Source organism: Taeniopygia guttata, chromosome 2 (assembly GCF_048771995.1).
Source record: "Taeniopygia guttata chromosome 2, bTaeGut7.mat, whole genome shotgun sequence".
Taxonomy (NCBI): domain Eukaryota; kingdom Metazoa; phylum Chordata; class Aves; order Passeriformes; family Estrildidae; genus Taeniopygia; species Taeniopygia guttata.
Window position 1 is genome coordinate 152,242,259 of NC_133026.1, and position 14,500 is coordinate 152,256,758.

Here is a 14,500-nt window from a genome sequence, read left to right on the forward strand (position 1 = left end):
TGACTCTGGGAGCTCTGGAGCTCAGCTCTGGAGTTCAGTGGTGACTCTGGGAGCTCCGGAGCTCAGCAGTGATTGTGGGAGCTGGACCAGCCCCAGAGCTCCGGAGCTCAGCAGTGACTCTGGGAGCTCCAGAGCTCAGCTCTGGAGTTCAGTGGTGACTCTGGGAGCTCTGGAGTTCAGCTCTGGAGTCCAGCAGTGACTGTGGGAGCTGGACCAGCCCCAGAGCTCCGGAGCTCAGCAGTGACTCTGGGAGCTCCGGAGCTCAGCAGTGATTGTGGGAGCTGGACCAGCCCCAGAGCTCCGGAGCTCAGCAGTGACTCGGGAGCCGGACCAGCTCCGGCGTGCCGTGCGTGTGTTGGGTGGTGGTGGTGGTCGTGGTGGCGGGTTTGGTTGATGCTCCACTAATCCGCATGCCTCTTTGCTGGTTCCTGTCCTAACAGGGGGTGTCGTTTGATCAAGCCAATAATCTGCTGATTGAACCTGCTCGCATTGAGGAGGAAGAGGTCTGTACCACTCCTACTGTTCTCTCTCTGCCAAAAATCATCCAGCCTGCTTGATTTGCTTCCCAGCCTCACCCGTTGTTGTAGGGGGAACTCTGATCTCTCTGGGTCAAGTGGCTTCTGGACCTGGCTGATCACAAACACGATGATTGTTTCCTCCATGCTTTTCCCTTTTCCTCCTTTCCCGTCCTTGAGGTGAGAGTGGCTGCTGCAGAGCAGGAGTGAGATGGAAACGATGTAAAAACCAAAGGGGCTGAGGTGGGAAGTTCAGTTCCTATTTGCTGTGTGTTGATGGAGAAGTGGAATTAAACAAATGGGTATTTCTGGATGTGTGGGTAACTCTGGAGGAGCAGAGACCTCAAGAATCAGCCGAGTGCTGTGTACTGACCCTTTGATAAAGAAGGAGGATCTCAAGGCACTGTGCCACTGCCTGGGGAAAGTGGACTGGAGCCAGTGATTTGTGCATCTCCTGAAGCCTTCCCCAAACCCCTTCAAGGCTTAGCATGCAGCACCTTGAGGTGTCAGGAAGGGGCAGATGGTGTCCGAGGGAACACGAAGCCCCTGGCATGGGGATGGTGAGTGTGCTAAGGGTTAAAATCCTGTGGCTGCCTGCCTGGCTCATCCTCTGAGTGTGACCAGCTTCCTGTGTTTGTCTCCAGGTTTTCAGTGCCTGACCTGTGGGGTCAGTACCTTTCTGCAGGCAGGTTTCCCAGGAGCTGCTGGAAGCAGAGTGCTCCTGGCACTGACAAGAGGCAGGAACAGCATCCCTGCTGACAGCTTGCACGGAGATGTCTCCCCTAGGACAGGCACTACAGGGCCACCAGAGCCATGTGTTACCTAGAAGTGCTGGCTGGGGTGTCTCTGGGAACTCAGCTCTGCTGTTCCCTCAGGTGTGAAACGGAGATTTTTCTTGGTTTTGGAGTAAGGCTTCCCAGGAGGGAGGTGATGAATCCTTTCCACCTAGGCAGAGCATGAGCTGGCTCAGGTGTGGTCCCCTGTTAGTGCATCCTGAAGATTTCTCCATCTTTCTCCATCTCTAGGTCCCTGAAAACCACATCAGTATTTCTTGCATTGCTCTTCTGCATAATCTTCTCATCCTGGAGGTCTTTTCCAGCCTCAGTGATTCTGTGATTGCGGGGTGTGGCTGGTGTGAGGCCCCAGGCTGGCTCTGGTGTCCCCTCAGCACAGCTCTGTTCCTGCACTGAGGAAAACGTGGCTGTGCAGCTCACGAGGAGCAGCATGCTAGAGAGCTCCCAGATTGGTGGTGGTAGCTGGAGTCACCCAAAAGCAGACCAGCTTTGGGAAGTTGATTTGGAATGCTTGATTGTCCTACAGCTCTGGGCAGTGCTCAGCAAGGGAGCTTGCACCAGACCAGGTTGCTCCAAGCCCTGCCCAGCCTGTCCTTGAGCACTTCCAAATGGCATCTGCCTGCTGCTTCAGGGATGATTCCTTGAGAATAGTCATGGGATGGTGGAGTTGAGCAGAGAGCCTGGTGCCCTTGAGCAGCACAGTTTGAAGTTCATGAAACTGCTGCCACAGGAAGGATATATATTATCCTTATATAATTTAGTACATCCCTGGGAGAAGAGGGACTGCTGATTCCTGACTGGGTGTTCCTTATCCCTAAACCATAGAGCTGGAGACTGAGCTTGTTGGAGCAGAACTGGAGAGGTAGGCCCAGCTTGTGCCAGCCCCAGCGTGGGGCACACCCAGAGCTGTTCTTGGTGCCAAGGGGGCTCTGCTGCAGTGAGGAATAACTTGGTTAAAGTCTGGGATGCCCTCTGCTGCAGCAGCAGAAAAATAACTTGGTTAAAGTCTGGGATACCCAGTGGTGGGTGTCTGGCTCTAGCCTGGCTCTGTCCCAGTGTTTGGTCTCCTTCCCCATCTGCCTTGCCAAGTGGCTGCGCTGGGGTTTAGAGAGGCTCTGAGAGGAGCACAGCAGGGTTGAGCACCTGTGTGATGGCACGAGGTTAGACCTGAGCTCTGCTTTCAGGAGTTCCAATGGAGTAGCCTGGGAAGCTGCTGGGCAGATTGCAGGACGGTGGAAGGAGGGTCCCAGGGTTGCAGGACGGTGGAAGGAGGGTCCCAAATTGTGTTTCAGTGCCCGGGCTGCTCTGCTGTAGCAGAGGCTGGTGCCACCCATATCCTTGGGTATGCCCAGCCTTAACCCATGTCCTGCAGAGCCCCTGCAGATCCAGGAGCTGCAGAGGGCTCAGTGCTGCCAAAGCTTCTGCTGCTGGGGCACATGGACAGGATTTTCTCTCTCACTCTGCCCAGGGACAGAAGGAGCTGCCATTCCACTCCCTGGGAGAAAGTTTCCAGAGGTGCTGGGTGTCTTCTTTGCTGCTGTTCAAGTGTCACATCCTGTTACTCTGTAGTCAGGAGTGAGTCTTGAAGGGGCCTCAGCCTGTGAAAGCTGCTTGGGAATGTCACCGTTTGTGTTGGAATGCCTCAAACCTGGCACCAGTTAGCATTTGCCAGCAGCAGATGTGGCAGCACAGCCTGGTCCTGGAGCATCCCCTGCTCAAAGGGTTCAGTTTTGGAAAGGCTCCACAGGTACTGGGGAGCACTGGGATGTGCTGGGAGCCATCCTAAGCTCAGGGACTCAGCTGTGGAAAGGCCAGAACGGGGACTGGGGAGCACTGGGACATACTGGGAGCCATCCTGCCTCTCTGCCTGGGGCTGCTCCTCACTGCTGCACACGTGGAGCTCTTCCTCTTGCTCTGGTTTTGCATTTATGGGGTGAGTGTGTGCTTCATCAGGGCGTATTCAGAATTATAATTCTTATGTAGCAAATTTGATTTTCTCACAATGTGACCCATAACTTTTAAACCTGAAAAAGTTTAATAAACCTCTTGTGTAGTGCAGGAGAGGTGATGTCACCTGTGTTTGCTCACCTGGCTTGACTGGAATATGACAGAGTGGAGTGTCTTTTTGATGTTAAAAAAAAAAAGATAAACACTCCCATTTCTCTTGTTTAGTTTTTCAGATGATCCAAGTTCCTGTTGAGCAAAGAAAAAATGTGCTATATTTTCTCCTTTAATTTGTCTGGCTTTTCATTTACTGCCATGACAATGTTTTTATGACCTTTTCCTGCTGGGTTGAAGGGTCCTTAGTGTTTTTTAATGGAATCACAGAATGGCCTGGATTAGAACGGACCTTTTAAATGTCACCCAGTGCCACTCCCTGCCATGGGCAGGGACACCTTCACTGTCCCAGGTTGCTCCCTGCCCTGTCCAGCCTGGCTTTAAACACTTCCAGGGATGGGGCAGCCACAGCTTCTCTGGGCAACTGGGGCCAGTGTTCTGCCACCTTTCCAAGCCATGACCCTCTGGTCTGGGGGTGGGTTTGTGACCTCGAGGTGGGTTTGTGACCTTGAGGTGGGTTTGTGATCTCTTCCTGTGAATGTACACCCTCACCCATGGACCTGTGTCAAGGCAGGACTGGGACACGAGTCACCCACCAAGTGTCGGAGATGGAGGATTGATTTATGTGACTCCTGCTTGTTCCTCATCGCTGATCCCTATCTCAGCTGCAAGTTTTGTCTGACCCAGAGTTCTCTGGGACCAAGGAGCAAAGTGTGGAATGGTTCTCACACCAATGCAGTCCTACCCGTGGTTCCCTTTGCCTGCTCCAAGAGTGGAGCAGGATCATTTTGGTTCTGTTCTGCCACACAATCATCTCGTTGGCCTTCACAGGGAGAGCAGAAAGCAGCAGAAAAGTGAGTGGTGAAGTGAAAATTGCGTGTTTAAACCCAGTGCTACAGCAAATCCAGCTCTCCCTCCTGCTCTAGGCAGGTGCCCTGCGTGTAACAGACGTGAGGCTTTGCTGGTTGGGACCAGGGTTATGTACAAGAGTCAGGCTTTACAATAACCCCCATAGATATTATGGAGGCTGAGGCAATTACCTGCCTTAGAACTGGTGCCTGTTTGCTGCAGTGTGTTCTGTCACTGGAGGAGAGCAGGAACTCCCAGCCAGTTCCAAGACACTGCAGTGGGAAACAGTCCCCAGCCTGGGCACTGGAATAAGGCCAGACTCGGACAGGTTGGCGTTTCTGGAAGTGTAGCTGAAAAAGGGCTGTGCTCAACTCAGGAGCAGCAAAGCTGAGTTTGCAATGAAGATAACAGATGATTTGGAGGAAGTGCTGAAGTCAAGTCTCCTGCCATGACTGGGAACTCAACTCTATGCTCTGGTTAGTAAATTGGTCAAACTTTTCATTAAATACAGCTAGTTTCATCGTGTTGTGCAGTGTGTGACACACACAGATTCCTCCTTCAGGGAGAACCCAAAAACTTATCCATATTTCTGCTTGTGGATTAGAAAATTTACCTTTAATCTGTCATTCATTAGATCATTGTTTTCATTCTATTTTATCTTGTGCAATGTTTTCCCTGCTGGCTGACCTGTTGCCTGCTTGTCTTTGGTGTAATTCTATGGAGACCAGTCCTGACTCCTTCCAGCCTTCCTTTTCCTGGATTAGAGAAACTAAATATTTCTGGTGTTCTCTGGTAAGAGGGATTTCCAATTATTCCCTGCCTTTTCTTTTAGCTGATCTACCTGAGCTCAGGTTTGGTGACTATAGGCAACATGAGAGAGTGTATCAGACCTTAGTCCACTAAATCCCATGCTTCTTTTTCCATTTCAGATATGGCAGTTCCTGTTCCTGGATGAGAATTTCTCTTTGTTCATACCTTTATTATACCTTTAGCTTTTCTTCCGGTATCCTTCAGGACTTAGGGAGGTTTGGCCTCCAAACAAGGTGCACTTAGAGATGTCTCTGCCTGTTTGTTCTGAGGCAGGTGATGCCAGGTTTATTGAAAGTTTTCCACGTATTCCACTGTTCCATGGATAAATGCTCTCCTCCTCAAGGCCCGCCCTCAGCAGCACAGCATTGAAGTGGGTTTTATGAGAGTTGTAAACTCCCCAGTCTTTATAGTCTTGTAATTGTGTGTTAAATGATGGGTAAAAGGACCTTTAGAACAGTCTGAAATTGCTGGGCTGAGAAGATTCTCCAGTGGAATTGTATAGTGGAAAATATAGTGAAGAAAAATGGCTGCTCCAAGGGTTTCACCACACAAGAAGGGTCAGTAAGAACAGGAATAAAAATGCTGTGCTGCTGAAGAGATTAAATGCAATGTGCTCTAGTGTTACCTGTTCCAACTGAACTTGGGTGTAGGTTTTCATCCTGTTTCTGGTTCTGTAATGGTTAGAGGACTGGTAGCTTTGGACAATGCTTTTTGCTTCTCTTTAAGCATTTGAGTGTTTTCATTTCCAGAGAGACCCTGTCCTGCTGCATTCCATAGTTTGGCCAGGCCTTGCAGGATTCCCTTCTTTTTCTATCCCTGTGCCCCTGACAAAGTTGGCTCCCAGCTCCCTCTGTGATGAGAGGGAAGTGCCAGCTTCCTAAGTCCCACTTTGTGTAGTTCATTAATGAAGTAACTAATCCTGGAACCCCATTTTGTGTAGTTCATTAATGAAATAACTAATCCTGGAATCATAAAGCAGCCTAGGCTGAAGGGGCCTCGAAAGGCCCAAGGTTTTGAGGGGAAAGAGCCTTGGTGAGACTCTTGGCACCTAGCCTGTTACATCCAGGGATGTGACTCAGCACCTCCCTGTGGAGTTTGTCCCAATGAAGGATTGTTGTCACTGCAAACATCTCTTCCATGCAGCAGGATGAAATCAGAGCTTTATATAGACACACAGCAGCACTGTAATCTGGGTCTGTATCTATAGCCCTGGCACACAGCTGTCAGATAGGGGTCTCATGTGATGTGTGAATATTCACGTAGCTGGAGGAACATTGGGCTTATTGATGCTTCAAGTGTGACCATATTCCATGTTTTTAAAAGGCATCCTTGCTTCCTTCTCCCTTTGGGAAATGTGGTCACTGTCCTCAAGTCTCCTGGGGAAGGGATGTGCAGGAGCAGAGCAGCACCCTGAGCATGGCAGGTCCCTGTCCCATCTGCTCCCAGTGAGGCTGTGGCAGGTCCCTGTGCCTGTTCCCAGTGGGGCTGTGGCAGGTCCCTGTCTCTGTTCCCAGTGGGGCTGTGGCAGGTCCCTGTCCCTGTTCCCAGTGGGGCTGTGGCAGGTCCCTGTCCCTGTTCCCAGTGGGGCTGTGGCAGGTCCCTGTCCCTGTCCCCAGTGGGGCTGTGGCAGGTCCCTGTCTCTGTTCCCAGTGGGGCTGTGGCAGGTCCCTGTCCCTGTTCCCAGTGGGGCTGTGGCAGGTCCCTGTTCCCAGTGGGGCTGTGGCAGGTCCCTGTCCCTGTCTCCAGTGGGGCTGTGGCAGGTCCCTGTCCCTGTCCCCAGTGGGGCTGTGGCAGGTCCCTGTCTCTGTTCCCAGTGGGGCTGTGGCAGGTCCCTGTCCCTGTTCCCAGTGCTGCTGTCCCCAATGAGGCTGTGGCAGGTCCCTGTCCCTGTTCCCAGTGGGGCTGTGGCAGGTCCCTGTTCCCAGTGGGGCTGTGGCAGGTCCCTGTTCCCAGCAGGGCTGTGGCAGGTCCCTGTTCCCAGCAGGGCTGTGGCAGGTCCCTGTGCCTGTTCCCAGTGGGGCTGTGGCAGGTCCCTGTGCCTGTCCCCAGTGGGGCTGTGGCAGGTCCCTGTCTCTGTTCCCAGTGGGGCTGTGGCAGGTCCCTGTTCCCAGTGGGGCTGTGGCAGGTCCCTGTGCCTGTCCCCAGTGGGGCTGTGGCAGGTCCCTGTCCCTGTCCCCAGTGGGGCTGTGGCAGGTCCCTGTCCCTGTCCCCAGTGGGGCTGTGGCAGGTCCCTGTGCCTGTCCCCAGTGGGGCTATGGCAGGTCCCTGTCCCTGTTCCCAGTGGGGCTGTGGCAGGTCCCTGTCCCTGTCCCCAGTGGGGCTATGGCAGGTCCCTGTCCCTGTTCCCAGTGGGGCTGTGGCAGGTCCCTGTCCCTGTCCCCAGTGGGGCTGTGGCAGGTCCCTGTCCCCAGTGGGGCTGTGGCAGGTCCCTGTCCCTGTTCCCAGTGGGGCTGTGGCAGGTCCCTGTCCCTGTTCCCAGTGCTGCTGTCTCCAGTGGGGCTGTGGCAGGTCTCTGTCCCTGTTCCCAGTGCTGCTGTCAAAGGTCCTGTTTAGGGTTCTGTGCTTTGCACTGGGTTTGTGGAGGTGTTCAGTGGGAAGTCAGTGAAGTGCTCAAACTCCTCTGCTCTTTGCCCACCATCTCTGCCCTCCTGATACCTTTTCCTTTGAGAACTAAACCCATTGGAACAGAGGAAGGAATAATACCAGAGCCAGGAAACCTCCAGCCCGTGTCCAGGGCTGCTCTCCTGCCAGGGCTGCTTTTCCCTCATGTTCCTTTTCCACTGTCTGGGGTTAATTTAGCTCTCAGCAGTCACACAGCAATCTCCCATCTCCCTTTTGCTCACTGTTATTTTCAGCCTGTCTCCTTGTCCCCATGAGCTGTCACTGACCAAAGCCAGACAGATTTAGCTCTTCTCATCTTTCCTGGTGAATGAGTGCCTCCAGCTCCTGCTCTTCCCTGTCCCAGCTGTGTGCACCCAAGGTCAGCAGAATCCCAAAGTTAATTTAGGTTAGAAAAGACCTCCAAGACCACCAAGTTGAGCCTCTGACTGATCCACACCTTGTTACCAGCCCAGAGCACTGAGTGTCACATCCAGTCATTCCTTGAACACCTCCAGGGATGGTGACTCTGCCACTGCCTGGTGACCCTTTCTGGGCAGAAATTCGTCCTGATGTCCGACCTAAACCTTGAGGCTCTAGTGTGATAGTTACAAACTGATGTGTTGTGTTGTATTACACTGACTGAACGTGTGGCAGAGGCAAGTGACAGCAGCTGAGGGGCCCAGGCCTCAGCAGGACAAAGGGCTCCTTCCACTGGTGGGTGCTTAGCTCCTAGCACTCCGTGGATCAAGATTTCTGGGCTTTTCATGCCCATGTATAAGGCACTGTGGAGATGCTATCCATGGTTTTGTTGGATCCTCTCCCATTCCTTTTATACATTTCCCACAGAATCTAGTGGCAATCAATTATTAATTTACTTGAGCTTTTTATCAAAAAGTATTTTTTAAGCCTGCCACTGATATTTCATTTGGTATCTTACTGAGTTCCATTGAATATCCCTAATTCTTTTGTGATTACAAACAGGGAATGATCATCTCCTATAAAGTTATTAAAGCCATGAAAAGATAAAAAGGGTCTGTCTCCCCCTCCTGAATCGGAAGGCTCCCAGCCTCCCCTTTCTGTCTGCTTTAGAGTAAAGCCCTGCCTGACAGATCTTGAGGGAACCCAAATTCTGGTTTCTCTCCCAATGGCTCTTACCTGGTTCTTGGTTTGTACACCACACACCTGTACTAGCCTTGACTGTGGCCACTGCCAGGTCTTGGAGCACAGATTCTGTGTTTTGCACAAGTCTACTTAGTTGAACCTTCATCAGCCAAGTCTGGAGTCTTCTCAGAATGAAACAGTTTGGGTTTTGAGAGACCTGGTTTTCACAGAATTCAGCTGTTTCTCATGAGAGTCATTTGTGTGCCTGCTAAGAGCCACATGTGTTCCTCAGTTACTCCTGGGATGGTATCTGGGTGAGGAGCTGATGGTCACAGGCATCCTTCTGCATAATCTCTCAGTCCATCAGCACAAGGTAAGGGGTCTCGGGCTACAAAAAGCCCAGAATTTTGGAAATGCTCTATAAGCACCTCAGAGATCTCAGGCAAATGTTGGGACTCTTGAACACAAGTTGTCCAGCCCTTTTGATTTTTGAAAAGGCTGTTGATGACATTTAATGGATTCTTCAGCTGCTCTTAAAGTGGGATCCCTCACCTTCACATGGTGCCTGTCCCTCGTCACATGTGTGTCCCAACATAAATCTAAATTATTTGTTGCAGTGTGCATTTACTGTATCAGTATGACAGTCTCAAATCTTTTGGGACATGTAAATGCCAGGATTGGATACTGAGTGTCAGGGAATCAGTAAGGTTGGAAAAGATCTTGAAGATTAGTAAGTCTGTTCATCACTAAACCATGTCCTCAGGTGCCATATCCACAGGTGTTTTGAACACTTTCAGATATGAGGACTCCACCCCTGTCCTTGGCAATCCATGTCAGGGCTGGACAGCCATTTACAGGAAGGAATTTTCCCAGTATCCCATCTAAACCACTCCTGACACAACTTGAGACTGTTTGCCCTTGTCCTGTCCCTTGTTCCCTGGGAGCAAAGCCTGACCCCCACCTTGTTCCCCCTTCCTGTCAGGGAGTTGTAGAGACTGAGAAGGTCCCTCCTGAGCCTCATTTTCTCCAGGCTGAGCCCCCTCAAGCTGCCTCAGCTGCTCTGCTGCTCCAGACCTTTCCCCAGCTCTGTTCCTGTGTCTGCACTTGCTGATGCATCCACATGTACAGCCATTCATAAATCTATGCCTTTCTGTCTTCTGGATGTGAAACCCTTGAGCCCTACTCCTGTGGGTTTGTCTTCAAGAAGAACTTGGTCTTTCAGCAGCTCTCAAGTACAGCCGCTCTGAGCTCTGTCCCTTGAGTCCTGTGGGTGCAATGGCTGCTGGCTGCCGTGCCCCTGGCAGGCTGCAGGAATCCTCAAAGATGAGTTGCACGGCACAGCAGCACATCTGGACTGCCCCAAATCTGTTGGGCAGAACCCAGATGTCCCTGGCCGCTACCTGACAGTGAGCCTGTCCAGGTGTGCAATTACTGCTGAAAGCTGGGAATTCTTGCAGGAGCAGGTGAGTCTGTTAACAGAGGAGGGTGGGTGGATGAACTTTAAGGTCCCTTCCACCCAAGCCATTCCATGATTCCATGTTAAAAGACACCAAAAGCCATATAAGAACTGGGTTGGCCCCGTTCATGTTTGGTGTGTCCCCAAAGAGGCACAGGCAGGGCCACAGGCAGGACTGAGGGCACGAGGTGGAACTGCTTCCCTGGCTCTTGTTGGCTGCCACTGATGGTGAGCAGGTTCCTGGTGGGAGCCAGGGCGAAGGATGGCAGCAATTTCCGATTTCCCCACTTTCCCCCTGGCACTGCAGTACTTTTCCTGCAGGGCTGGACCCTGCTGAGGAACTGGGAGTGTGATGAGCTCTTCATGAAGGTTTGTCCTTTCTGCAGAGGGAGAAGCAGCGAGTTTTGATGAGATCAGATCATCTGAGATTGGCTGTGGGTGGATCTCTGCCTTTGGGGTTAAAAATACACACAGGGTAAAATACCCAGTGAAATCTGTGGCAGGAGCAAGGGCAAGGAGAGAGCTGAGCTCTCCCTGCTGAGGGCAGCTCTGTGCTGTGGTGGCAGTCCAGGCAGCCCCAGAGCAGCCTTAGGAAAGAGGAGCTTGGGGGAACAAACAGCTGAAGGGTTTAGAGCCAGAAAGAGCCCGAGCTGCAACGTGAAGGGCCATTCCAGGCTGCTGGATCAGTCCTTCTTGAGGTTCATGTTCACATCCGTTATTCTTTGCATAGACCTCAAATAAACATCCACCAATTTCACCATACTGGTTTTTGTGGGAGAACTGATTTGCTTGGAAGTTTGAAATATATATTTATATCTAGTTCAAGCCCCTTTGCTGCAGTTGTCTCAGTATTTTTCATCTGGCTTGTTTTCTCCTTGGTGTGTTGCTTTTCAGTGTACGTTAATGGATAGAAGGGTCTTCCCCCTCAGGCCAGTTGGCTTTTCTGGCAGATTTCCCCATACTTTTAGACTGGTTTGCTGAATTTGTGAAATCCAGGGGGCTGTTAGCATATCTTTCTGTTAGTTTACAGCATCAGCTTGTCATGCAGCTGGAAGTGACTTTCTGTGACCAGTGACATCAGACAGTCCTCAGTCATTGTCCAAAATCATGATCCTGTCCAATGGATTTGGGCACTTAGCAGACCTGGGAAACTCTGGGATCCTGCTGTTAGACCAGTGTGTGATCCTTGCCTGAAGCCCTGGTTTGCTGTCATTCTTAGAAACTTTTTTGTTGAATGTAGAATTACACAATTTCCTGATCACCAGGATCATCAAGTGCAGCTTCTGGCCCTGCACAGAACAACCCCAAAAATCCTTCTGTGTGCCTGAGAGCATGGTCTGAACACTCCTTGAACAAGACAGGTGCAAGTCTTCAGAGCATTTCTAGAGCGCAGTGAGTCTGGGTGGAAAAACATGGGTTTTGCAGTTAGTTCCTAATAGATGTGGTCATGTAAGAAGCATTTGTCTGGTCAGGAGATTGTTTCAGTTGGGCTGTCTTGGTGCTGTCTCGTGACTACCCCATTTCTGTCTTACTTGGGTATTCCAAAACTTGGAATTTTACTCAGTTTCTGTCTGGCTCTTGCACCAGAGACAGTGAACTGATGGTAGGTCTAGAATCAGGGGTTTCCCTGGGAACATCCCTGAGCGTTCTGCTGTGCTGTTAGCTGGGCACCAGAGGAACTGGCAGAGCAGAGCACCTCAGCTTGTTTCACATTTCAGGGGGGGTTTGGTTTGTTTTTTGCTTTAACCTTAGCAGAATATGGAGCTCCACAAGCTGTTGGTTCTGTCATTGCAGAAATGAAAGAGGGTGAAGGGAAGTGTTAAGGTGATCTCCTGCTTCCTTTGCTGCCCATGCTGTGGTCATGTGGAGCTGATAGTGGCACTTGACATCTCTGCAGCAGCCTCTCTCCATCCTGGGCTTTGTTTCCAAAGACGTGACATGGAGGACAGCAAATTTGGTTCTCTAGAGGAGTCTGTGCTCATTTCTGTCACTTAGCTCACCAGCTCCTTGGTCCTTGGCCCTGAGAGAGTCCTGTCTGTCCTGTTCCTTTCCCTGTGTCCTACCACATGCTCCCTGTCTTCCTTCTCGTGACTGTGGCATTGGGAATGGTTCCTGCTGGTGTCCTTAAAAGAAACAGCTTCAGCTCGAGTCAGATCAGCTGTTGGCAGTGGGCATGACTGGGTATGAGGAGGTGGGAGGTAGAAGGAGAAGACTTGTGGCTTGCTCAGCTGTGATCCTGAGCAGCTGGGGCAGAGGGAAGCAGAGCATCTGGACAGAGCAGATGGGGTTTTTGGAGCTGTGTGTTGTTTTCCATCAATACAACAAAGCCAAGTGTCCATCCAGAGTCTTCTGGACAAGGTGCCATCCTTGTCACTGCACACTACACTGGGGTGACCTGGGATCCTCCAGTGGCTGCTGGAATTACACTTAAAGGGAGCCCCAAGGCAGAGCCAGGCTGTGGTGTGAGCGCTGTCCCTGTTCTGTGACCCAGTTCCAGTCTGTGGCTGCCCAGTTTGCCTTGTGGTGGAATCCCCTCTGCTGTGTCCACTGTGAGCAGGGTGACTGTTGGGTCAGGGCTCAGCTGTGGGAAGGGATTTGTTGTTCCACGTGTTGTGGTGGTGCATGAGTGCCACGGTTCACTCACAGGTGCCACAGCTCCCCCAGTGTGTCCCACGGGTGCCGTGGCTCACCCACAGCTCCCCAGTGTGTCCCATGGGTGCTGTGGCTCACCCACAGCTCCCCAGTGTCAGGAGATGACTGGGAGTTGCCGTTTTCCATGGAAAGAGCCGTTCCCTGCTCCCGGTGCCCTGACCATGCCCCCTGTGCCTTCTGTTGCAGCTGACCCTGACCATCGTGCGGCAGACAGGGGGGCTGGGCATCAGCATCGCAGGGGGCAAGGGCTCCACGCCCTACAAGGGGGATGACGAGGTAAGGCCTGGGCCCTGCACTGCTGGGGCAGCTCCTTTGGGGACTGGCTCTCCCCGGCTGGAGGTTGGGTGTCCCTGAATCCCCCGGAGGAGAGGTTGGTGGGGTGGAGCAGACTCTTGCCCTGAGCCAGGATGGGCTGACCTGGAGCAGCCATGGGAGCAGGGCTTCCTCCCCGGCTGTGGGGCACAGGGTGTGGGGTTGTTCTCCACCTGGTGGCATCAGCTACATCGTGTGATTTCAGTTCCACTGGAAGAGGGTTAAGGTGTCATTCCCTGGTCCTGTCTCACCAGGGGAAGCCCTGCCATGGGGTTTCTGTCCCCCTTGTCACCTTGGGGTACCCCTGCAATGGGGTTTCTGTTCCCTCTTCCCAGCTCCTGAGCTGCCATGTCCCCTCATTCTGGGCTCAGGACTGGCCAGGGACTGGAGCTGAGGGGCTGAGCAGGCTCTCTGCACTCCAGAGGGGTAAGGAACGGGCTCTCCATAGGACAGAGGGTTTTGTTTCCAGGGCATCTTCATTTCCCGCGTGTCTGAGGAGGGTCCTGCAGCTCGGGCAGGGGTCCGTGTTGGTGACAAGCTCCTGGAGGTAAGGATTGACTCCTGGCAAAGCAAATGCTTCTGATATCTTGGAGTGGAGGTGTGAGATGATTGGGAATAGATTTGCATCTCACATGTTTTAGACCAAATGAAGCATTGGGAGATGTGTAAGAGCTAAACAAAATGCCTTTGATTCAGAGAGAGTTGTTTAATTTTATGTTACCATGACTCTTTTGTTGCTTTACATGCTCCTGCATTTACTCTGGCCCAGCTCTGAAGTGTTGTGTGACATAGGTGGGAAGAAATACACCTGGGCAGAGCAAAAGTGAACCCTGTAAAATAACTTCTTACCCAGGCAGCCAGCCATGGGAATTGTTTGGGTGGGAAGGAACCTTAACACTCACTTCATTTCACCCCCTACTACGGGCCAGAACACCTTCTACTAGCCCAGGCAGCTCCAAGCCCCATCCAACCCAGGCTGCCTGGGCCTGATCCCCTGGTTCTCCCTTACGTGCCACACTCAGGATGATCTGCTCTGGGACATTCCCACACCGAGGGACTGTCACACTGACAGCTCTGGGTGTTCCAAGGGTGTGAGCAGGTGCATGTTCCTTCTGGAAGATGAACGGGGTCAACCTGAGTTGTGTTGAGTTTTGCTGAATTTTGTTGGTGGAGATGGTTCTGCGGGGGTGGTTATCTGTCTGGGATGTTGCCTGTGGGGATGATAGAGGTGTAGAGAATTCAGGACTCCCTGTGGGGAAGGAATTCCTCTGAAAGAGCCTTTCCTTGGTTGCCCTGGCCTGAGACAGGTAGCAGGTGCTGTGGGAATGCAGGAAAACCTCCCAGAGGTCTGG

General features: G+C 52.0%; 1 protein-coding gene across 28 annotated transcripts in view; it reads left to right on the forward strand.

Moving 5' to 3' along the window:
- Nucleotides 1-14,500, forward strand: part of SCRIB (scribble planar cell polarity protein) — a 104,722-nt gene that overhangs the window by 36,601 nt on the left and 53,621 nt on the right. For 27 of the 28 annotated variants that reach the window (XM_072925167.1, XM_041714161.2, XM_041714164.2 and 24 more), the window contains 3 exons: nt 441-503; nt 13,023-13,112; nt 13,618-13,695. In XM_072925167.1, the coding sequence (XP_072781268.1) occupies nt 441-503; nt 13,023-13,112; nt 13,618-13,695 (231 nt within the window). The remainder of the gene's footprint in view (nt 1-440; nt 504-13,022; nt 13,113-13,617; nt 13,696-14,500) is intronic. The other variant, XM_041714157.2, reaches the window with a different exon arrangement.